The sequence below is a fragment of the Cervus canadensis genome, chromosome 6, assembly GCF_019320065.1.
Source record: "Cervus canadensis isolate Bull #8, Minnesota chromosome 6, ASM1932006v1, whole genome shotgun sequence".
NCBI classification, from domain to species: Eukaryota; Metazoa; Chordata; class Mammalia; order Artiodactyla; family Cervidae; genus Cervus; species Cervus canadensis.
The window spans coordinates 22,096,099-22,121,183 of NC_057391.1; the positions used below are offsets into that span (position 1 = coordinate 22,096,099).

Sequence of the window (25,085 nt, forward strand, 5' to 3'; positions counted from 1 at the left end):
GAATCGTCCCGACCCAGGGATTGAACTCGCATCTCCTGCATCGGCAGCCAGATTCTTTACCACAGTAAAGTGAGAGAAGTTGTCATTGCAACCTAATGTGAGCCTCAAAATCCTCCAGACTTCAGGGGAATATTTCAAACTCTCTGAGTCAACCCTTTGAATCTCCTCTAACTTGAGGAAGATTGAGAAAAACACGCACCATCAGAGCTTCACTTTTTTCTCTTTTGTTTTTAATATTTTTTTAAAATTTATTTGGCTGTGCCAGCTCTTAGTTGCAGCACATGGGATATTTTCTGTCTGGGGTCAAACCCAGGTCCCTAGCTTTGAGAGTTCAGCATCTTAGCCACTGCACCACCTGTGAAGTCCCTATTTATTCTAACTCTTTAGTAAATTATCAGTTTTCTCATATATCATTATCGTGCAGAACAGGCTAAGGAAAGTTAAAAAGTGGGCTTTATATATGTTTTGCAAGTGTCTTCAAGTATGTATTGTGGTCTCTCTCCATGAGTTCTCATGTACTGCAGGCTGTCTTCAAAGCCCAAGACAAAAGGGATGCTGCAATTAATATGCTTTTATGTATCTACATCTATATCTATAATTATGTATTGTATTTTTCAGTAGCTAAGTCATGTCCGACACTTTGTGACCCAGTGGACTGCAGGACACCAGGCTTCCCTGTCCTTTGCCATCTCCTAGAGATTACTCAAACTCATGTCCCTTGAGTCAGTGATGCCATCCAACTATCATCCTCTGTCATTCCCTTCTCCTCCTTCAATCTTTCCCAGCATCAGGGTCTTTTCCAATGAGTTGGTTCTTTGCATCATTTGGCCAAAGGACTGGAGCTTCAGCTTCAGCATCAATCCTTCCAATGAATATTCAGGACTGATTTCCTTCAGGATTGACTGGTTTGATCTCCTTGCAGTCCAAGGTACTCTCAAGAGTCTTCTCCAACACCACACTTCAAAAGTATCAATCCTTCGACACTCAGCCTTCTTTATGGTCCAACTCTCACATCCACACATGACTACTGGAAAAATCATAGCTTTGACTATATGGACCTTTGTTGGCAAAGTAATGTCTCTGTTATGACTATAACTGTGAACTCCATAGGGTCAGGAAACGTGAATACATTGTACATTACACAGTACATAGCACATAGTGGTTGCATATTAAATATTCGTTGACTGAAGAAGAAGAATTAATTCATAAAATCAACAGATATAGAGCTTCTACCCTTTGGATGCTGTTAGGTAATTGTGGATCTATTTTTTCTTGTAGTTCATTTCTCATCACCGTAAGAATACTTCTGTTTATATGTGTCATAAGTTCCCTTTCTGTTTGAACAGATTTTCTTCATATGGTACTATTTTCAGGCTTGCAATTAAATTAAATGGTCTCCCTCCTGTTGGCATAGACAGAGCCATCTTAATCACCTGAGTGAGTCTATAGTGAGGTATATTGACTTGTTCTCTTGTAAACTTGGAAGTCCCTCTTATCAGTGATTCTTCTAGGGTTCAGCCAATGTTAACGTACCCCTGTGTTATCTCTTTCTTGCTTTCATTTCTATACTTTTTAATCTTCAGATTTTAGCCTCAAATATTTACTTGCTGTGGCTAAAGATATGAATCCTATTAAGCTAAGGATGGTAGTGGGCAAGGAGGGAGCAGTGGTCCAGACTGAAAGAAAGTCATACTTACCTTAGTTCTCTTTGAGTCCCAATACTTTTCCTTTCCATCCTAATTTCTAGGGTTCAAAGGAAATGACCTTTGTATAGCAAGTAGTCTCCATACACTAGATTTTGCCCATGAGTACAACTGGATGGTGTCAAACTATCTGTTTCTATTTATCTTTACCATTGCCATGACTTGAGCTGCTTCTTTGTATGTTTTTTCTTTCAAATCTAAAGACCTAGTTTAGGGATAAATACTCCTACCATTGGGAGTCCTAGCCCAAGACAAGAAAAGTGCCTTGTCTGTATTTCTAGTTTCTGTTTTCAAGGGCTGACTTATTTTGATCAAGAAAAATTTTAAGCTCCTGGATTCACAACACTTAAGAAAGTTTTTAGAAAGTGTTATCCTCAATTGTAATTCTATATTTAAAAAATTGGTATTTAAAAGACTCTGCCCCTGGGACACTAGAAAGAAGAATGACTACATCCTTGGAGAAATGAGCTGTTTGACCTTGGAAAGCTGATTGTGAAAAAAAGGTCAATGGAAACCTATAATTTTAGCAAAAAGTAATAACAGAAAGAGGGGATTTTCATTCTTGGGACAATTTGTAAAGAATATTCTCTTCTTCAAGAAACACATGCTCAATTATAGGAAAGACGTTACAGACAAGGAAGGAGATTCTGACGTTTAGCTCAGTTTGATGACTTAAAGATTGATAGGCATCTTTCTCAGAGAACTTTAAAGTTTAAAATGTGAATGTTAGAAGAGATTACAGTTATCTTCAATCAAAAGACAGATGTAACCATTTTCTGAATCTATACTAGAAAGCATTGCCCTGTAACACATGATAGAGGATTTCAGAGGCGATGAATTGAGAAGGGCTTGGCTTTTTACTACAATTTTAACTTTACTCTTTAGGTAGAGAAATCACACTAAGTATAAAAAGGGAAAGTCACAGGCTCAAATAACATTTTTTTTTCACTCCCCTATGAGAAGTCTTCAATCCACACTTTGGTTATGTTGCTTTGAAGTAGTTACTTGATAACAGCAAATAGGTAAAGCCTGAAACAAAGATGATGACACAGCCCTTTAAAAAATATTTTAAAAATATATACATTATAAAAGTTAGCTCAAAATGGATCATGGACTTAAATGTAAAATATAAAACTATGCAACTCTTAAAAAAAATGAGAGAAAAACTTCAGGCTTGCATCTAAGTAAATCTTAGATTTGACACTGAAAGCATGATACACTCACACACACATGCACACACCAAACTGAATCAAAATTAAAAACCTTTCCTCTGTAAAAGACCAGGGATTTTCCAGGCAAGAGTACTGGAGTGGGGTGCCAATGCCTTCTCTATGGGGTGTCATAGAACCAAGCAAATTAAGCAAGGCTAGTTTTGCTATACTTATCTTCTGCTACCCACTCTGCCCTGTGACTTTCTGACCTGTCTGATGTCTATATTGGAGAGCTCTTCTTTCCCTCTGCCATGATCGCCCATTCTGTCCTCCTAAGATCTATCAAGTTCTTGACCCTGAGTTTTAGTTATGCTTGGTCCCTGAAGCCAGACATAAAGTTATTTGATGAAATGGATTTCTTAACTTATATTCCCAATTCTCTGTCAAAGAGGTTTCCAGACAGATGCACAACCATTCTATCCCTCTGCTTCTCTCAGCACTCTGGTCTTTTTAAGGTCTCCCCTGCTGAGACTCTTGTGTACCGTAGAGGGAAACACAGTCCATTACACCAATGCCAGTGCTGCTATGTCCCTTCAGTCGTGTCCGACTCTGTGCGACCCCATGGACTGTAGCCTGTCAAGCTCCTCTGTCCATGGGATTCTCCAGGCAAGAAAACTGGAGTGGACGGCCATGTCCTCCTCCAGGTCAACTTTCCGACCCAGGGATTGAACCCACGTCTCTTACACCTCTTGCACTGGCAGATGGGCTCTTTACCAGTAGTGCCACCTAAGAAGCCCCATTACACTGATGCTTGGGCTCATCTCCTAGAACCCTTGGTAGCAGTTTAGCTTTAAAGTGCATTCAAGGAACAATGACATGATTAAAATCGCAGGCAGAGAAGGCTTTTCTGATTACTGCTTTAGACCTCCTAGGTACTGTGCCCACCAACATAAAGGATGTACTTCCCTCAATATTTGTCTTTGTAAGTGGCATAGTTGTCCAGTGAGATGTTTGTGTTTGTGACCACCAGGGGGAAGTGATTCCATTCCTTTCATTTTTCCAGTGTCTTAAAAGTCAAAAGCATGAAGCTACTTGAGGATTTGCTCATGATTGGCTGAGCCCAGCAGAAAGGCTCTCTTGTGCATTAGAGAAGAACAAAGACACAGGAGCAGCTCCTCAGGGGAGAAGATTTGGAATCACTAAAATTGCATCAAGAGTGAGGTGGCAGGATGGAGAACATGCTGGAATGTGCATTCATAGTCTTGCGGGTTCAGCTTGGATATAAGTTGCCGGTTAAGAGGTGAGAACTTACGGGCGCATTTTTCCAAAGACGGGGAGGAGAGAGAGAGGAGTCTAGACACTGCTCATCCCAGGCTTTGTGTTGGGATTTTAAGCACTGCTGAACGGAAAGCTTTGCGCTGTTTCTGACTTTGTTCTCCTGAACAGGGCTGCGTGGAGAAGACCGAGTGGAGCAGAGTCCTCAGACCCAGAGAGCCCAGGAGGGGGGCAGTCTCAGCCTCAACTGCAGCCACACTGTCAGCAGCTTCAGAGGGCTACAGTGGTATAGACAAGACCCCAGGAAGGGCCCTGAACTCCTCTTCCTTCTTTACTCAGCTGGGGATGAAAAGCAGAAAGAAAGACTGAGAGCCACCTTGTTAAAGAAGGGAAGTTCTCTGCACATCGATGCCCCCAAACCCGAAGACTCAGCCACTTACCTCTGCGCTGTGCAGACACAGTGCTCCCCAGGCACCTGCAGACCGTACCCAAACCCTGAGGCTGTGGCTCTAGAATAAGGGCGTCTTTGCTGTTTTCCTTCCTCCTGAGCAACCAGAGACTCTTCCCAAGTGGTCCTATGGAGAACGAACTCTTGTGACGCAGCCAGACAGCAGAGATTACTGGGCATTCTGTCCAGGATCCTAGACAGTCCCCCCCACCCCGGGTGTCCATGGATCAGTCTGCTCTTTTAAACAGCCCAGAGCTTCCCCCGTGTAGATTCGAAAGGGATAGTGGTGGTATTGGAGTCTTGGTTTCCAGTCTTGGGCCCCTTGAAAAGATACCACAGGAATGCACCTTCTTCCCTGAAATAAATTTTTCGGCATTCTCTTATAATAATCTGGCCACATGTCTGTAAGAAAATCTTTCCCATTTTAATATATTCTCAAAGGTCATATCTCCACCAGCCCTATTACTACATTTTTCTTCTCCTTAATAATCAAGTTAGTTGACTGTCTAGACTTACTGTCTCCATTTCCTCAAGTCCCAGTCCTCCTCTCCTTGAACCTGTCTTCTGTGAGCATTACTCTGAGAGAAGCTCTCACTTAAACCAGTGGCTCTGGTGGTGATAAAGCCAATGATTATTTTTCAACCTCGTCTCATCTGAGATTCTCACTTTCTCATCCTTTTTAAAAATAAAATTTCTTTTTTAAAAATCAAAATAATACTCTCATTTATTTACAAAATCAAATAACACTCTCTTTTTCTTCCCACTCTTCCACATAGTCTATTTTTGCCTCCCCAGAGGAACCACTTTTTATTCTCAGGTGATGACACTGACGTTTATCTCAATATTCAAAATGTTTCTTGGCTTTCTCTTCTCTCTCTCTCTGTAACTGAGGTACAACACATATAATAAAATGTACAAAATGGAAGCTTAGAACTCAATGAAATTTTACACTTGTTAATATCTACATGCATAGTGTATATTATCTCTGGTTTTCTTCACTCAATATCTTTGCAATTCACTGGTGTCATTTTGTGTATGTCTTGTTTGTTCTTTTTTTAATTGATGCATAGAGTTCCTCTACATGAATATCTGACAATTTAATTATCCATCCTCCCAGAAGTAGATATTTGGGTTGTTTGGATTGATTACGGTTTTGTGCTATTGTGAAAAAAGCTGTGTGTGAGGGGGAAAAAACAGGTTTTTTTCCTTCTTGTGTAGGGAAAAACCGAGTTCTGCCCTATTATGTCCTTCTTTCCTATGAGTCTCCTTTACTACTCACACAAAACATTTCCAGTCAACAAATGTGTTTTTTCCCATACCAAGCAATTCTTTGCAATCCCACCTGAGTATCCTATCATTCTAGTCAGTTCTGACACTTTCTACATGAAAAAAGCATGCCAGTCACAAGACCAAGTGATCAACTGTGCTTCTGAACAAAAGACTGTAGATAGAAGATTCCCAAAACAAGACAAAACAAAACAAAACCCTGGGCTCAATTAATTTGCTAGAGTGACTCATGGAAATAGGAGAAATATTTCACTTATTTTTACCTGTTTATTATAAAAACCACTACAATATTGTAAAGTAATTAGCCTCCAACTAATAAAAATAAATGAAAAAAAAAAGGCTATGATAAAGGATGCAGATGAATATCCTGATGGAAGAGACGTGTAGGGTCAGGTTTGTGAGAGGAACTGTAGAGCTTCCATTTCCTCTCCAGGGACCACTCAGCTAGCACCTCTGTGTGTTCACTGATGGAAAGCTCTTCAGTAGGTCTGGGGTCTGGGCAGTGGTCCTACAAGATGACTCTCCAGCCCACTTGTTCTGCATTTTCATTTTAACTGCACTCCACAAATGATATAGCAAGTCCTACTTAACTGGCTAAGATCACCTATAAAATGTTGAATACAATTCTTCTTATTACCAAACTCAGAGGTAAAGCATTCCATATTTCACTGTGCCTATTAATTATAGTGTTTTTGATAAATATTCTTTATTTATTTAAATTGATTTTTAAATGTGAAACCAACTTTCATTTCTAGAGTTAAGTGCTTTTAGGAATGTTGTTTTGTCCTTTTTACATAATGAAACATTGATTTGGTATTATTTTATTGAGCACTTTCCCCCCATTTTCCTGAATGATACTAGTATTCGACTTTTTCTTTTCTATGTTAATATCAGATTTTGGTATCAAGATTGTAATGGTTCATTAGGTAACTTTCAATTTATGGCTTCTTTTCTACCTATAGAAGAATTTGTGTAGGGTTTTTAATGATTTAGAAACAATTTTCAGAAAGTTCACTATAGTGAGGCCATGTAGCATAGCCTTATGGGAGAAACTTGCTAATCCTTAAATTATGGATTCAGTTAGTTTAACAGATAAAGGGTTCTTTATACATTTATTTTTCTTTTATGACGGTTGATAAATTGTGTTTTTTTTCTGCTCATGTTTTATTATTTGCTACCTTTACTTTTTTTATTTTAACTTGCTACTTTTTCTAGTTCTTTGAGTTGAAACTTTGCCTATTAACTCTCAACATTTCTTCTTTCCTGACAAATATAATTTAAATTCATAAATTTGTCTCTAATTTCAAATATTCCTTGACTTAAAATGGTGTTATGTGCCAAAAAACTTACCATAAGCTGATAATATCTTTAGTCAAAAGTTCATTTAATATACCTGAACTCTGAACCTCATAGCTCAGCCTAGCCTACCTTAAACATGCTCAGAACGCTTATATTAGCCAATAGTTGGGCAAAATTATCTAACACAAAGCCTATCTTGTAATTTGATGCTGACTACCACATATAATTTATTTGGCACTGTACTGAAAATGAAAAGCTGAGTGGTTGTCTAGGTTCAGAATGGTTGTGTGTTGGTTGTTTACCTTTGCAGTCGAGTAACTGACTGGGAGCTGCAACTTGCTGCTGATGTTCAGCATTAAAAGACAGCATCATGCTAGCCCATGAACAAAATTCAAAATTTGAAGTGCAATTTCTACTGAATTCATATTATTTTTGTACCATCATAAAGTTGGAAAACAATAAGTCAGGGACTTTCTGTACTGCTTTTGCTGCATCTTACATGTTTTGATATGTCATATATTCATTACTATTCATCTAAAATAATTCCATTTGAAGTGGGACCTAAGAATGGCCAAATCCTGCCCTGCTCACCACAGGGAAGATTCCTGAAGATGCTGTATATATTAGCTTAATACAAACCGAAAGTGAAGAAGGACTTTTAGCTGACCCCTGGACCTAATTTCCTCCAGGACCTAATATCACTGGTCCTCTGATTACCTCTAGGAAAGGTGGGTTTGAGGTTCATGCCTAAGTAGAGTTTCCTACTTCCTTCTGAATCTAGAATAGCAAGTTCAGCATTCCTATAAGGATGACATGGAAAGATAGGACACACCTCAAACTGGCCAAGAGTTGATTTACTTTTCAGGCATCTGGGCTGAAATAGAAAGAAGAGGCAGCCCATCCCAGGGCACTAAATTAGCCCTCTATAGAAATGCATTTATCACAGGTAGGCAAAACCTTCAAAATGCAGGAGCTATAAGCAGAATAAGTGGACTCTGGAGCCCTGTGTTTAAGTTAGACTGAGAACTCATCTCCTGGGCTTCTCTGGGGGCTCAGATGGTAAAGAATCCGCCTGCAGTGCAGGAGACACGGGTTCAACCCCTGGGCCAAGAAGATCCCCTGGAGAAGGGATTGGCTACTCACTCTAGTATGCTTGCTTGGAGAATTCCATGGACAGAGGAACCTGGCAGGATACCGTCCATGGGGTCGCAAAGAGTTGGACATGAATGAGCGAGTAGCAGTTTCACTTTTTTTTTTCAATCTCCTACTCATAAATGGACTCTGAACGACAGAATCAGCCCTCCTCACTCCTCCTTTGTGGGTAGAAGAAGAGGGGAGGTTTACAAAGAAGGGAAGAAGTGGACGCTTCCTGATTCAAGGAGAGGTATTCTTATCCATACCTCCTGGTTTTGTTCAGTTTTGATCTTTTGGGTTTTTAGCTTTATAGTCTGCCCAATGTCTTCAGTGGAATAGATCCGAGAATTATCATGAGATTCTTGTTTCTACCTGCTGTCTTTTTGTCATTCTCATCTTCAACACCAGAGTCTTTATTATCATTTATTGAACCACTACCATATGCCAGGTCCATTGTTCAGCACTTTGGATACTCCTTCTGTAATCTAAAACCCACAAAGTAATATTAATCTATCCTCAGGTAAGGAAACTGAGCCTTAAACATGTTTAAAGATGAAGGGATTTCTGAGATAAATGCTGCAGGCAACATAAAATGAGAATTAAAAAACACAAACTCCAGAGTTAAACAGTTCAAAAATATTTCTGCTATACAGCAGAAAGTAACATAACATTGTAAACCAGCTATACTTCAACAAGAATTAATTTAAAATGTAAATAACCAGGTTGAATAAGTCCAAAAAATCTTTGCAAGTCAGAAATAAGTCTACTTACTCTTTGACACCTGTATAGTATATTATAATATAGATATATCATAACATATTGAATATTTGTATTGAAGGATATTTAAATATCCTTGCTGCATACAATATGCAATTTTATAATGTATTTATAAGGCTATTTCTTAAAAAATTCTCAGACAAGTGGAATTTCTGGCCAATGACATGTGAATAGTACCTAGGAATCTTATTTCGCTTATACTTCATTATAGGATGTGAAAGTGCCTATTTCCTGATTTATCACACACATTAAATGTGAATATTAATGATTCTTAACTCTTTTTGCAACCTGATGGCTGAGAAATTATAGAAAGGGGTTTTCAAGAAAGTGTGAATTAAAGAAAACAGTTCTTAAGAACTGAAGTGGCAAGAGGAGGGAGCAGTTACAGGAATGTGAAGAGGTTCAGCTGCAGCTGTGCGGTGAAACTTACAATTTCTTCTTTTCTAACATAAGCATTTAGGCTTACAATTCTCTCTAGGTACATGTGTGTATTAGTTACTCAGTAGTGTCTGAGTCTTTGTCACTCCGTGGACTGTAGCCCACCAGGCTCCTCTCTCCATGGAATTTTCCAGGCAAGAATACTGGAGTGGGTTGTCATTCCTATCTCCAGGGGATCTTCCCCATCCAGGGATCGAACTTGGTTCTCCCGCATTGCAGGCAGATTCTTTACTGTTTGAGCCATCAGAGAAGCCCCTCTAGGTACATACTTAGCCACATTCTGCAAATCTGATGTGGTAAAAATTGTTTTCCCTAGGAGGAGGGAAAGAGGAGGGAAAGAGATAAGCATTTCTCTGGCAACGCTGGGCTTGATCTGGAGATGACAGTGTTTCCATGGCAACCTCGCACTCCTGGCAGATGGGTTTCTGGCGGGTCCTCCTCCGTGCCTCTGTGACTTGCTCTGATTGGCTGGGCTGACTCTGTGTTTCCTGTAGAAAGTTTTGAACACAGGAGGCAGCAAAGCAGGTCTTTTATCCTGCGAGTCCTTGAATATTCTACAGACACAAGAATTCAGTTCTCCAGTGAGTCTAAATGACAGAAGGAATGGACAAATCCCTGAGCCTGCTCATCCTTTGGTTACAACTAAACTGTGAGTTAGAGGGATTTGGAAATGGGCAAAGAATGGGCGACTCCCGGATATTCCTCCCTAGGGAACACAGGAAGTCAGGGAGTTGTACTTGCATGGTTTCTGGGAGTTCCTGTGGAGAGCGAAAAAGTAAATTTAAAATTAGTTTCCAAAAAATAATCAGCCGCTGACCAGCCTGTCTCTGTTTTCTCTTTCTGAACAGGCGTGAACAGTAAGCAGGACGTGAGTCAGAGTCCTGAAGCTCTGAGCGTGAGAGAGGGAGACAGCGTGGATCTCAACTGCAGTTACACCGACAGCGCTCTGTACTTCCTGCAGTGGTTTAGGCAGGATCCCGGGAAAGGGCTCACATCCCTACTGTCAATTCAGGCGAATCTGAAAGAGCAAACAAGTGGGAGAATTACAGTCTCGTTGGATAAACCATCAGGACACAGTGCTTCACACATTGCGACTTCTCAGCACAGTGACTCGACCACCGACCTCTGAGCTGTGAGCCCCAGTGCGCAGAGGGAGCCTGTTCCCAGGACTCAGACTGCAGATGGGGCTCCAACCACGTCCTGGCTTGGCGCTGAGGAAACTTCTTCCATTATGGGGTTTTCTATATTGACTTTCCTTCCAGAAAGATGCAATTAGCAAGGGTAGGATGATTTGAGAGAATAGCATTGAAGCATGTATATTACCATAGGTAAAATAGATGACCAGTGCAAGTTCCATGCATGAAGCAGGACACCCAAAGCCCACGCTCTGGGACAACCTGGAGGGATAGGGTGGCAGGGGAGGTGGGAGGGGTGCTCAGGATGGTGGGGACACAGGTATACCTGTGGCTGATTCATGTTCATGTATGGCAAAAACCATCACAATATTGTAAAGTAATTATCCTCCAATTAAAATAAATAAATTAATTTTTAAAATCTGATAAAATGATCTAAAATTATATTGTGAAATCTTTGATCATTAGATTTTCATCAACTTCAATTTAAATTATAGTTTTACAATTTAAATGGGAAAATAATTTGAAAAGGAATAGATACATGTATATTTATAACAGAATCACTTTGATATACACCTGAAAATAACACAACATTGTCAACCAGCTCTTCTCTAATATAAAATAAAAAGTCAAAAAATAATAGTCTTGTTGAGTTTAAGTAACATTTCACACAGTTCACTCTTTTAAATGAACACCTAAGTGTGCGTCTAGTATATTCACAACACGGCACAATCATTGCCTCTATCTAGATCTGAAACCTTGTCATCACGCCGAAAGGAAACCACGCGCCCATGACACAGTCATTCCCCGCGCTCCCCATGCACACGTCCCTGGGAGCCACCCACCTGCTTTCTGACCACGGGTTTGCTTATTCTACGCATTTCATGCAAGTGGGATCTTACGATACATGGCATTTTGGCATTGTTGACTTTACTTAGCATAATACTTCGGAAGTTCATTCAACTCAGGACCAACAGCTAGTGTTAGTTAGTGAAAGGCTCTCAGTCGAGTCCAACTCTTTGTGACTATAGAGTCCATGGAATTCTCCAGGCCAGAATACTGGAGTGGGTAGCCTTTCAATTCTCCAGGGCATCTTTCCAACTCAGGGATCAAACCCATGTCTCCCGCATTGCAGGTGGATTCTTAACCTGCTGAGCCACAAAGGAAGCCACAAGGGAAGCCCAAGAATACTGGGGAGCATATTCCTTCTCCAGTGGGTCTTCCCTGCCCAGGAATCGAACTGGGGTCTCCTGCATTGCAGGCAGATTCTTTACCAAGTGAGCTATGACAGAAGCCTAGGACCAACTGGAGAAAGGCAAATGTTCATCCTTAGCCAATCACATGGGATGCCATACTGCTAATTAGCCTGCTGACATTGTCCCTGTTCTTTCCACTCCCCTCCACCTGTCTGTTTTGCTAGAACTTTGTCAGTTTTACTGATCCTCTTAAAGAACCAACTCTTTGTTTCATTGATTTTCTCTATTGTTTATCTCTTTTAAATTTCATTGATTTCTCCTTTTATCTTTATTATTTTCTTATGCTTGTTTTGGATTAATTTATCTTTTCCTTGTCCAGGTTCTTCAGGTAGAAGCTTAGATAATCTGAGATTTTATTCTTTTTTAACCTTTGCATGTGGTGCTAAAATTTCACTCTCAATACTTCTTTGGCTGTGTCCCCCCAATTTTGGTATGCTGTATTTTAATTTTTATTCAGCTTGTGGGAAATTCAATGATTTCTCTTGAGACATTCTCTATGACACATAAATTATTAAGAAGTGTGTTGTTTGGTTGCGAAATGTTTGGGAATTTTCTGGTATCTTTCTGTTATTTATTTATACTATTATTTCATTGTGGTTGGAGAACATACTCTTTATATTTCAGTTCTTTTACATTAGATTTGTTGAGTTTTTTTTAGGTCCCAGGATTTGGACTTACCTGGTATATATTCCACGGACACTTGACAAGAAGTATATTCTCCTCTGGTTGGGTGGAGTGTTGTATAGCTGAGAATTAAATCCTACTGGTTAATGGTGTTATTGAGTTCTTCTATATATGTGCTGATTTTCTGGCAAGTTATTCTACCAGTTGTTGAGAGAGGAATATTGAAGTATTTAGCTATATTTCTAGATTTGTCTCTTTTCTTTTTAGTTCTAATTTTTGTTCCACTTATTTTTCAGCTCTGTTAGTTGGTACATATACATTTAGGATTACTATGTCTTCTCAGTAAATTATCCTCTTCATCAGTAGATAATGTTTCTCTGTCTCTCGTAATGTTCTTTGTTCAGGAGTCTGTCTACTTTATCTGATGTTAATATAGCCATTATACTTTCCTTTGATCAATGTTTGCATAATACATCTTTTCCCATCCTTTTACTTTCAAGATGACCATGTCTTATTTGAAATTAATTTCTTTCAGACAGTCATAGTTGGGTCGTGTTTCTTAATCCACTTTTTGTCTGAACTGTTTTGTCACTGGTGTGTTCAGATCGACTTCTGTGTCTTAGTTTTTGTGTGTGGATCACTTGTTTTTAATGTCTTGATATTTTAGGGCTTATTCTTCCATTTTATTTGATATTTTCTTTGCGCTTTTTTTTTTGTCCCCTATGTTTTTCCTTCTAACCTCCTGTGAGTTATTCAACATTTTCTAGGATTACACTTCAATTTATCTGCAGTGATTTTGTGTGTGTGTGTGTGTGTGTTAGTTGCTCAGTTGTGTCTGACTCTTTGCGATCTCATGGACTGTAGCCTACCATGGAATTCTCTAAACAAGAATACTGGAGTGCATAGCCATTCTCTTCTCCAGGGCATCGTGTCGACCCAGGGACTGAACCCAGGTTTCCCGCACTGTAGGAAGATTCTTTTACAGTCTGAGTCACAAGGGAAGCTCCTATAACATTTCAGTCTGTTCACTTCAGTCGCTCAGTCATGTCTGACTCTTTGTGACCCCATGAACCACAGCATGCCAGGCCTCCCTGTCCATCACCAACTCCCGGAGTTTACTCAAACTCATGTCCATCGAGTTGGTGTTGCCATCCAGCCATCTCATCCTCTGTCGTCCCCTTCTCCTCCTGTCCCCAATCCCTCCCAGCATTGGCTTTTCCAATGAGCCAACTCCTCGCATGAGGTGGCCAAAGTATTGGACATTAGCATCACTCCTTCCAATGAACACTCAGGACTGACTTCCACTAGGATGGACTGGTTGGACCTCCTTGCAGTTCAAGACATTCTCAAGAGTCTTCTCCAACACCAGAGTTCAAAAGCATCAATTCTTTGGTGCTCAACTTTCTTCACAGTCCAACTCTCACATCCATACATGACCACTGGAAAAACCATAGCCTTGACCAGATGGACCTCTGTTGGCAAAGTAATGTCTCTGCTTTTTAACATATCTAGGTTGGTCATAACTTTCCTTCCAAGGAGTAAGCATCTTTTAATTTCATGGCAGCCTATAGCATTTATATATATCTTATTGTATAGCTGTTTTTATATGGTTGCTCCAGTTATTGCATTTACATAACATAGTCTATTGGTAATATTATTTTACCTATTTGAATGAAGTGTATAAATATTGCCTCCCTTTACATCTATTTATTCTCCCCTATTCATAAAATAATTTTCTTTAGTATTTTCTCTATGTGTGTCTAGAGCCTAGACAGTATTATAATTTTTCCCAGATATATAATTATATTATTATATATGTTATTATATAACACATTTAATATGCTATAAAATATTTCCACCAAATATAATTTAGGAAATTCAAGAGGAAAAGTCTATTGTATTCATCCATATTTTTGCTTATTGTATTCTTTATTTCTTCTTGTTGTTTCAAGACTGCTTCCTTTGTAATTTTATTTCTGTTTATAGAGCTTCCTTTAGACATTATTTTAGGAAAGGTCTTCTGGTGACCACTTTTCTTAGTTTTCCTTCAACTGAGAATGTCTCAATTTTGCCTTTATTATTGAAGGCTTCTGGATTAATGGCTCTTCTCTTTCTGTAGTTGAAATATATTGGATTATTTCCTTCTGGCTCATAGTTAAATCTGGAAACTAAAAAAATTGTAATATTGTGATTTTATGTTTCATTCTAAAAATTATTTTATATCTAACACTTAAAAGTTGAAGGATAGCTGATTGACAATGTTATGCTAATTTCTTCTGTAGAGCAAAGAGACTCAGTTATACATATATAGACTTTCTTTTTTCTTTTCCATTATTGTTTACCCCTGGATATTGAATATAGTTCCCTGTGCTATACAGTAACACAGGGAATTTTTAACTCACAATTCTGTTTTTTTTTAAAAAGCCAAATAGTTCAAGGCTGACAACATATAAATCCTCTTCTGTAGATAGTCATAATGCTTTGAAATTCAACCACAGAAGGGCAGTAAAAAGGTGGGGCATGTTAACGAAAACAGTGAGCTTCTCCATAGTTCTCTGTTTGGCCTCTGGAGGGCACTGCTGCCTAAATTGGAAATTGGTTTTCTGTAAAAGATCAGAAGAACCTCACAAAAACCCTATGGTTTAAAGAGATATTCTGACCATTTTTTACACAGTGAGATGTAAAGCATCTCAGACACCAGAGATAGGCATTTTGTTAAGACAGCTTCTCTTCCTAACAACCTCCCTACAATCTCCATCAGAAGAAATATATATCCTTTGTCATTCTTAACTTCAGAGTCAGCCAGTCTTCAAACTTATTTGTGGGGAACCTGTTAGAAAGGAGCTCACTGCCTCTTCACTGCTCCACTATGACCTTGGTGTTCACCTTGATGCTTGAGATGTTCCTGTTTCTGAGTGAGTATTACTCCATTTTACTCCTTTGTCCACACGTGGAATATTGCTCCATGTTGAATAGGGACTTTTTGTCTTAGCTGAGTTCACTGATTCAGCACTGATGTTTCAGCAGGAGCTGGAGCCCAGTTGTGACCCAGCCTGATGACCACATCACTGTCTCTGAAGGAGCCCGTCTGGAGCTGAGGTGCAGCTACTCATCTTCTGTTTCACCATACCTCTTCTGGTACATGCAGTACCCAGACCAAGGACCCCAGCTTCTCCTGAAGTACGTGTCTGGAGACAATCTTGTTTCAGGCATCAGAGGTTTTGAGGCTGAATTTAGGAAGAGTGAGAAGTCCTTCCACCTGAGGAAAACACCAGCTCATTGGAAAGACTCGGCCAAGTCCTTCTGTGCTCTGAGTGACACGGTGCCCGGGGCTGCAGGAGGAGCTGAACACAAACCTCCTGGACCCTGTAGCTCAGTCTTTGTTGTATTAGGAGGTTGGCATGTTCTGTGAAGGCAAACAGCACAGACAATACAGAATCCTGGAAGTGTTTCGTTCCCGTGGGCATCTTAGATTCTTCTTTTCTTCATTTTTTCTTGTCTTTTCTATTCTTTTTTTCTTTATCATTTTCCAAAGGAAAGACTCCTGTTTTCTGAAATTTGGCATTTTTGTCCTCTAGAATCAGAATTCTAGGGAAAATGAGGCCGTAAAATTTTCAACAAGCTGGAGAAAGCTACTTACTCCCGTGTCATTTGGAATAGTGATGGGCTGAGATATAATAGCTTGAGGTTGGCCATGTGAGTTGATATAACACAAGTCAGAGAATTTGCTTTACAATACTAATCTCATCTCTCAAGCAAACAAAAAGCCCAGGACAATGCCTTATTTCTAACTGCATTATCTCCAGACTATTTTGCTAGTATCCTAAGAAGCTTCTTTCCTTAAAGGATTTCAGCTCTTTGACTAAAGTGTTTGGGACTGGTTGAGCTAATTACTGTTGGCACATAAGGATGTATATGGGTGACCTTTCCAAACACAATATAGTGTGAAGCAAAAAAAGTTCTCCTTTATTCATCAGTCTCCATTAATAGGCTTCCCAGGTGGTGCAGTGCTAAAGAATCTGCCTGCCAATCCAGGAGACACAAGGGCATCCTCCCTAATGAGGAGGAAGATGAGGAGTGCAGTGAAGAGGTGGTTAAGTCATCTGTATGGGGAAGTTCTTCTGGGTCTGTGTTTATCTTTGGCCAGATATCTCTCTCCTTTTCCCACATCAGACCTGTTTTAGGACACTCCTGAAACATGCACGTGCATCTTTTTGCCAAGATGAATTCCAGCACAGAGCTTTGTGGGATGCTTGGCATCATCTGTTATGAGGTGATGCCACCTCCTTTTTGAGCTCTGAGGAGTCTCTCTGTGCCTGCACAGTTTTCCTTGACCTCTTGACTTCAGAAGTGGTCACTTTTTTACTATAGCAGAGCTCAGCTCCTGCTGTTAATTGTCTTGGTTACTGAGGCTAATTAGCATGAGAGAAGAGGTGTGGGGGCAAGGAGTTTATTCAGAAAGCTGGCTGACCAAGAAGATGGCAGACTAATGTCTCAAAATAACCATCTTGTCTGGGTCTGGATGCCAGGTTCTTTTACAGAACAGGGAGGGGGAAGGTGAGGAAACAAATTAAAAAGGCAAAATTAATCTTGTAAACATCTCCTAGAATGGCAAGCCTCAGGCAGGGGATGTATTAATTTCTTCTTTCCTACCATCCACAGGTGGACAGGTCATGAACAAAAACCCTTTAGCAGTCAAGCCGAGGGGCTGATTCTCTGAGGCAGCCCATTATGTATGATTATAATAACAAAAGCAGTGAAAAGCAAGTCAAAGGAACAGTTCCAACAAGGTAGAATTGGTTCTTCCCTCAGTATTTGGAGTGTGTAGGGAAAACAAAGCTTGAATTTTACTCTGCTTGACAAATACCAGCTGTCTAGCCCAGGGGCCCATCTACCTCCTACCTCCAAAACTCATTCTGAGTTTTCATGTGTTCAGTCGCTCAGTCCGGTCTTACTCTTTGCCATCCCCTGGACTATAGCCCTCCAGGCCCCCCTGGCCATTGGATTTGCAAGGCAAGAATACTGGAGCTGGTTGCCATTTCCTTCTCCAGAGGACCTTCCTGACTCAGAGATCGAATTCCCATCTCTTTCATCCCCTGAATTGGCAAGTATATTCTTTACCACTCCATCCCCTGGAAAACTCTTTCAAATGGGGGTTAGTAATAATAGAGGAGGATAATTTTGTGTGAAGAAAAGCTAAATCATTATTGGCATATACGAAGCATGCTTTTTGATGAATAGTCCTTTCAATTAATAGCTCTGTCTCATTCCCTGATTCAAGCACTAGACATTTATAACCATAATGCAAAATATCTATATTTACATTGATTGTTATTATCTTTATCTACGTCGTTATCTTTATCCATAGCTCTCAGGAAAGTCCCCTGGATCAAACAGGGAGTCATAAACAAAAGGTAAGATGGAAAATTTTGAAGTATAGATACCAGCTTTTTCTGATATTTTTCCACTTTTATTGCCTAAGATTTATTTATTAATATATATCAGGAGAAAATAGGAACTTCCATTTCACAAGTTCAAAATTATGTATAAAACATTGAATGTCATCTTTTCCCTCCACTCTCACCCCTCTTTAACCTGTTTTTAGTTCAGTTGAGACCAGAGGGTGGGGCTCCCTGTCACAGAGTATCAGCTGAGCAGGGTTTGTTGTCTGAGCTGATTGGTTGCAGGAGCTGAAACATCCAGACAAGTCGTGACACTCACCATCCAGGGTTTGCTATGTATCTTGTGAATGTTTTCCAGCAACAAGGCAAAGCGTCATGAAAAGGCTAGTGGACACTGTACTGGGGCTTTTGTTTGCCCAGGTTTGCTGTGAGTTGGGACTGCCCCACAGGGGAATCTGAAGGAATGAGCAGCTTCTCTTTTGTTGAAGGAGGAAGAGGAGCTGACAAGTCCTGCAGACTTTCCATCCTTATCATTTATGGGGTTGGGGGTGTACTTTCCGGGTTTTGCAGGAGCTCTGTGACCCTCACCTGTGACTGTTTCTCTTCTTTTCATCAGGTGTGAGAGGGATGGATGTGGTGCAGAGTCCCCCAGCCCTGAGTCTCCAGGAGGGAGCCAGCTCTACTCTGCAGTGTAATTTCTCCACCACCCCAGACGATGTGCAGTGGTATCTTCAGAACCCCGGGGGCCACCTCATCCGCCTGTTTTACATTCCTTCAGGGACAAAGCGAGATGGAAGATTAAATGCCACGACAGTCCTAGAGAACGCCGAAGCTCACTGCACATTTCCTCTTCGCGGACCACAGACTCGGGCACTTACTTCTGCGCTGCGCAGCACGGTGCTCCCCAGGCACCTGCAGCCTCTACACGAACCCTCCCGGGGCTCAGCCCCTCCTCCAGCCTCAGTCACACCGTGGGCCCCACAGGGCATTTGCAGTGCTTCATGTTACTCACCTGCATCAGAACAGCTTTAACCACAGACACTTCTTGGCCTACAGATTACGGACTTCGGTCTCTACCTCCCCTTTTCAGTCTGTCTCCTTCTGCAATAGAAACTTTGAACTGGGAACTAGCAGAGTAGTTGATACGAGGATAGAATTAAAATAAATATTTAACCACAGCTTCCCAGGTGGCTCAGTGGTAAAGAATCTGCCTACCAATGCAGGAGACGCAGGAGACATGGGTTTGATCCCTGGGTAGGGCAGATCCTCTGGAGGAGGAAACAGTAACCCATTCGAATATTCTTGGGAAAGACTGGGAAAGCTCATGGACAGAGGAGCCTGGTGGGCTAACAGTCCATGGGGTCTCAAAGAGTTGGACTGACTGAGTGACCGAGCATGCATGCTGAACTCAGAAATGTTAAAAAGTGAAAGGAATGAAATGAAATCACTCCATAAAGATATTATCCAGCTTAGTTGCCTTCTCCAGAATGTTCAAATCTGCCTCACCATGAAGTGTTCCAACAGACAACTGCAAATATTAACATGCCATCCTACTACTCTGGAAAGCATACAAAAAATGTTTGCTCAATGTTTAATATGAACTTGATAAGTTAAAACAAATGAATTCTCTTATAGTTCTGGGTTGAAGAAGTATGAAAGCAATTTTGCTTGGCTGGCTGATAGGTTTCCTCTAGAGGCTTTAAGGAAAAATCCATTACCTTGCATTTTTCTAGCTTCTGGAGGTCACTTGGAATCCTCAGGTCATAGCCCTTCCTTGAATCACTGCAACCTCTTCTACCACCTCAGCTCCTTTCTCTTCTGGAGTCAAATACTCTTCTGCTTCTAAGGTGTAGGAAATTAGTAAATAAACAGAAACTCATTTAAATAGAGTTGGGAGACAGGGGGAGCTCTCATACCCTGTGAAGATAAGAGGATTAAAGGGCAGAAGAAAGATGCCACCCCTTTTCCAGGCAAACACTGGGCCAGTGAAAAACCATGGACTCTGTTTACTTTGTGTGTGTGAGTGTGTGTTTGTGTGTGAGTGTGTGTGTGCGTGCGTGTGTGTGTGTGTCTGTGTGTGTGAGTGTGTGTGAGTGTGTGTGTGTCTGTGTGTGTGAGTGTGAGTGTGTGTGTGTGTGTGTGTGAGTGCACGTATGTGTGTGTGAGAGTGTGTGTGTGTGTGTCTGTGTGTGAGTGTGTGTGTGTGCACGCGTGTGTGTGTATGTGTGTGTGCAGGGGCTTCTCTCGTTGCCGAGCACTATCTCTAAAGTGCGTGGGCTCCGTAGTTGCAGCACATGGACTCTCTAGTTATGGCACATGGGCTTAGTTGCCTGGTGGCATATGGGATCTTAGGTCCCTACCAGGGATTGAACCCCATCCCCTGCATTGGAAGGCAGATTCTTGAGCACTGGACCACCAGGGACATCCCAATGTAAACAAATGTAAACGTCTGTTTACAGTAGCCCTCCCAACTTCTTTTTCTTCTCTATAAGATCGTTCTTCTCTTGTCCTGTGGGACTTGCATGAGGCTTGCCATGGTTGCAGACCCCAAATTGCAATCCTTTGCTGATCCCAGCTAAACTCATCTTTCTAGAAAAATATCTGATAGTCTTTTTTTTTTCTCGTGTCAGCAAAGGATGCATTGTTATGTATAGGACCTACCCAGATAATCCAGAATAATTTGCATTGAGAGAGTCAATTCCTAGGCAGGTTGATAAGAAGTCCAGGGGTCCCCAAGGAGAGAGGTGTCTGGAATTCTCAAGGAGGAAGAAAGGACAAATTTTTTCCCCTCTACATTCCTTAGGATTGTATAACAATAATGTATCCTGCTTGAGGACAGTCTCTGGAAAAAACCTTCTGGCTAATCTTATTATCTTAAAATGTAAATTATGGGAGTAGGTCTAGTGAGGTCTTTACAGCCTCCAGACATTCTTTTGATTCACTGTAATAACTAAGTAGAGAGCATATAACTCCATGACTAACACTAGCAAGGGGGTACTCTTTCTGCCCCCTTCTGATGCCTATGTCAGAAGCTTTCTCTATCTCCTTTATACTTTAATAAAACTTTATTACACAAAATCTCTGAGCGATCAAGCCTCGTCTCTGGCCCCGGATTGAATTCTTCTCCTCCAGAGGCCAAGAATCCTGGCATCTTTGAGTGGTTCAGCAAGAACCTTTCAGTATCAAGATCCTTCAACTAATCCTACACCTAAAGTCTACTTTGCCACATTTTTATCTAATTAAAACTTTTAAAATTGAAACATAGTTGACTTATGATACTATATTAGTTTCAGATGTACAGCATAGTCATTTGATATTTTTGATAAATTACATACCATACAAAATTATTATAAAATGTTGATCATATTTCCTTTGGTGTACATTACAAACTTATGATTTATTTATTTTATAACTGAGTGTGTACCTCTTAATTCCTTTCACCTATTGCACTCCTACACTCACTTCTCTCCCATCCAGTGACCACTAGTTGTTTCATTATATCTGTCAGTTTGTTTCTATTTTGTTATATTTGTTTTTCAGATTCCACATATATGTATTAAAACATAGTTTATTTGTCTCACTCTGACTTATTTCAATAAGTATAATACCCTCTGGGTCTATCCATGTTGTCCCAAATGGCAAGATTTTAATTTTTTATGGTAATATTTCACTATTTATATCTATATTGATCTATCTATCTATCATCTAGATCTTCTTTATCCATTCATCGATGATATGAATGAACACTGAGATGTCTTCAATATCTTGACTATTGTAAATAATGTTTCTGTGAACATTGGGGTGCCTATATATTTTTGAACTAGCCCTTTTGTTTTCTTTGGATAAATACCCAGGAGTGGAAGTTCTATATCATGTAGTAGTACTATTTTTAATTAAAAAAATAAAAAATTGTCAGTCAATTTGCTGTTATCTTTCCCACCACAACCACTAAAACCAGATAGGATCCTATTCACTATCTCTTTCCCCCCGAAGGTGCTACCTCCTTTCCAAGCAATTGAGGAAAGATAAGACTTCAGGTTGCAGACACCATTCCATTTTTAATCTGGGGAGGGCAGAGCAGGGAAAACCTCCATACTGTTTTCCACAGAGGCTGCACCAGTTTATATTACTACCAACAGTTCACAAATATTCCCTGTTCTCCACATCCTCACTAACTCCTGTTATTTCTTGCCTTTTTGATGACAGCCCTAGTAAGGTGATTTGCTGATTTGTTGTTCTCATTTGCATTTTACAGATGACTAAAGATATTGAGCATCTTTTCATGTGCCTGTTGGCCATCTGTATGTCTTTTCTGGTAAAATGCCTATACAGGGCCTCTGCCTAATTTAAAATAAGATCATGTTTTTTATATCAAATGTATAAGTTCTTTATATATTTTGGATATTAAATCCTTGCTGACATGTTGTTTGCAAATGTCTTTTCCTTTTCAGATTTCCTTTTCTTTGTGTTAATGGTTTTCTTCTCTGTTCAAGAGTTTAGTTTGATTAGAAAAAAATATTATAAAGATGAATGTCACAGAGCATACTGTCTATATTTTCTTTTAGGAGTTTTATGATTTCAGTTCTTACATTTTAGTCTTTAAAGCATTTTGAGTTATTTTTATTCATGCTGTGAGAAAAATTTCTAGTTTAATTCTTTTACATGTAGCTGTTCAGTTTGCTCAAAATCTACTTATTGAAGAATCTGTCTTTCCCCCCACTGCATATTCTTGCCTCTTTTGTCATAGATTGATTGATCATAGCTGCATGGGTTTATTTTGGTTTTATTTTGTCCCATTTATCTATGTCTGTTTTTGTGCCAGTACCATACAATTTTGGATTACTATGACTGTGTAGCATATTTTCATATCAGAGAGTGTAGTATTTTTAACTTTGCTCTTTTTTTTTTTCAAAATTGCTTCAGCTGTTGAGGTCTTCTGTGGTTCCATACAAATTTTAGGATTATTTTTTCTAGTTCTGTGAAAAATGCCATGGGTAATTTGATGAGGATTACATTAAATCTGTGGATTGCTTTGGGTGTATGGATATTTTAGCAATATTAACTCTTCCGGTCCATGAACATGAGATATCTTTCTATTTATTTGTATTGTCTTAAATTATTCTCATCAATTCTTATAGTTCTCAAAATACAGGTCTTTCAACTCCTTTGTTGAAATTATTGCTAATTATTTTATTCTCTTAGATTCAACTGTAAATTTGATGCTTTCTTAAATTCTTTTTCTTATAATTCATTATTAGTGTATAGAAATGCAAAAGATTTCTATATATTAATTTTGTACCCTGCAACTTTATTAAGCTTTACTTTCATTTATTTATCCTAATAGCTTTTTGATGGTACTTTATAATTTTCTATACACAACATCATGTCATTTGCAAATAGTGGCAGATTCTTTCTTCAAGCTTGGATGCCTTCTCTTTCTTTTTCATATTTGATTGCTATGGCTAGGACTTCCAGTACTATGTTAAATAGAAGTGGTGAGATTTGCAGACTTGTCTTGTTTAAGGTCTTAGAGAAAAAGCTTTCATGTTTTAAAACAACTGATTGTGATGTTAGCTGTTGGTTTGTCATAAATAACCATTATTTTGAGGTACATTTTCCCCATATCAAGTTTATTGAGAGCTTTTATCATGAGCAGATATTGAATTTTGTCAAATGTATTTTTCTGCATCTACTAAGTAGTTATGTGGTTTTTACCTTTCATTCTGTTGCTGTGGTATATCACATTGATAGATCTGAATTACTGAATCATCCTTGCATACCTGGAATAAATCCGAGATGATCATGACGTGATTACAAAGGGTCTTTTTAGAATAGTTCTAGTTCACTTGCTTATTGTTTCATTCTGTTGGGGTCTTAAATATTTCTGTACAGTTACTGTCTCAATAATAGATTCAATAAACAATGCAAAAACAAAAACAAGCTAAACTCATGTCATCAGTGTGCAAACAAAAAAAAATAAAAAGACAGCAGTATTAAGTGTGGGCAGAATATATAACACAATTTTCTGATTTAGAATCTATTTAGAGACATTGTCTCTTCAGTATAAAGGGGTCTTCTTGATTTACTGTTGACATTATGGGAAGAAAGACAGCTCCTTACACTGACTCAGTCTGAGGGTCAATATTTCAACAAGGTAAAATCTCCTTCTGTCTCAAGAAATCACTGATTCAAGATGAAGACTTGGTTACATATTTCAGTGCTCTGATTGATGTTCATAGGTGGTGAACATGAATTTTTAAGAAGCTATATACACTTTTTCAGCATAACTTCTTTCTATGGCCACAAAAGGGGCAATGCTGCTTCAGAGATTACAGTAATGCTTGTCCAACATACACATATTCTTCAAGTAGCCAGAAAGGATCCTTTAAAAATCTACTAAAGTTTTATCTCCTCTTATGTTTCCATTTACATCTATCAATCATGCATGAATGTATGGTATGTTTCTATCTATCCATCCACCCACCTAGGTAGTATCTATGTATATTGTAGTCTAATAGTTTAAAATATGGCTTTGAAAATCAACATTTCTCTGAATAATACATGCTGTCCTCAAGGATATGGCCACATTTAGCTTCTCTAATATAAATGTATACCACACTTAGTTAATCTGTGCCTATGGTTCATGTCGTCCATCTTTATGGGAAATGTAGTAGTGGTGTAAGTTCCAGTTCAAGTATCGCCTCCATTAAAACTGTTACCTGGTTGAATTGAGAAGCAGAGTTTATTACTTTTATCTTTGTCATATCTTAGAGATATACATTTCTCCTTAGTGGCTTTTATCTGATTGTACTTGAGTATTGGGCCTCAGTTGACTGAAGATGGGAACTGTCTCTTTCCTTCTTGAGATCCAAGTATTGAATATTAAGTAGTCACTTAGCAGCACTCATTAAATATATATTGAGATGCATTAATGAATGAATAAATGAAAAATAAAATATATCAGAAGTCTAACAAACAATAAATGTTCCCCTTAGAATGATGGGGTAGATGGGATTTGACTGAGGAATGAGAACTTTTATTGTTTCTCCTGTTGGACTGCAAAGATGTTCTCTTTGAATTTGAGATGACATCAAATACAGAAACAAAATGCTGGGCTTCAAAAACATATGCTCCTATTTTTTTAAATTTTACAAATAG

At 39.3% G+C, this 25,085-nt stretch overlaps 2 gene segments (V, D, J or C); both read left to right on the forward strand.

The window, feature by feature from the left end:
* The window catches only part of LOC122443259, a 54,133-nt gene extending 35,318 nt beyond the window's left edge, over window positions 1-18,815 (forward strand). Inside the window, 3 exon segments of the V gene segment in view lie at window positions 15,553-15,705; window positions 17,894-17,939; window positions 18,544-18,815. Coding sequence covers window positions 15,553-15,705; window positions 17,894-17,939; window positions 18,544-18,549 — 205 coding nt within the window.
* LOC122443263 lies at window positions 10,025-11,180 on the forward strand. The segment is given in 2 exon segments: window positions 10,025-10,161; window positions 10,361-11,180. Coding segments are annotated over 2 exon segments (339 nt in total).
* Window positions 18,816-25,085: the final 6,270 nt, after the last annotated feature.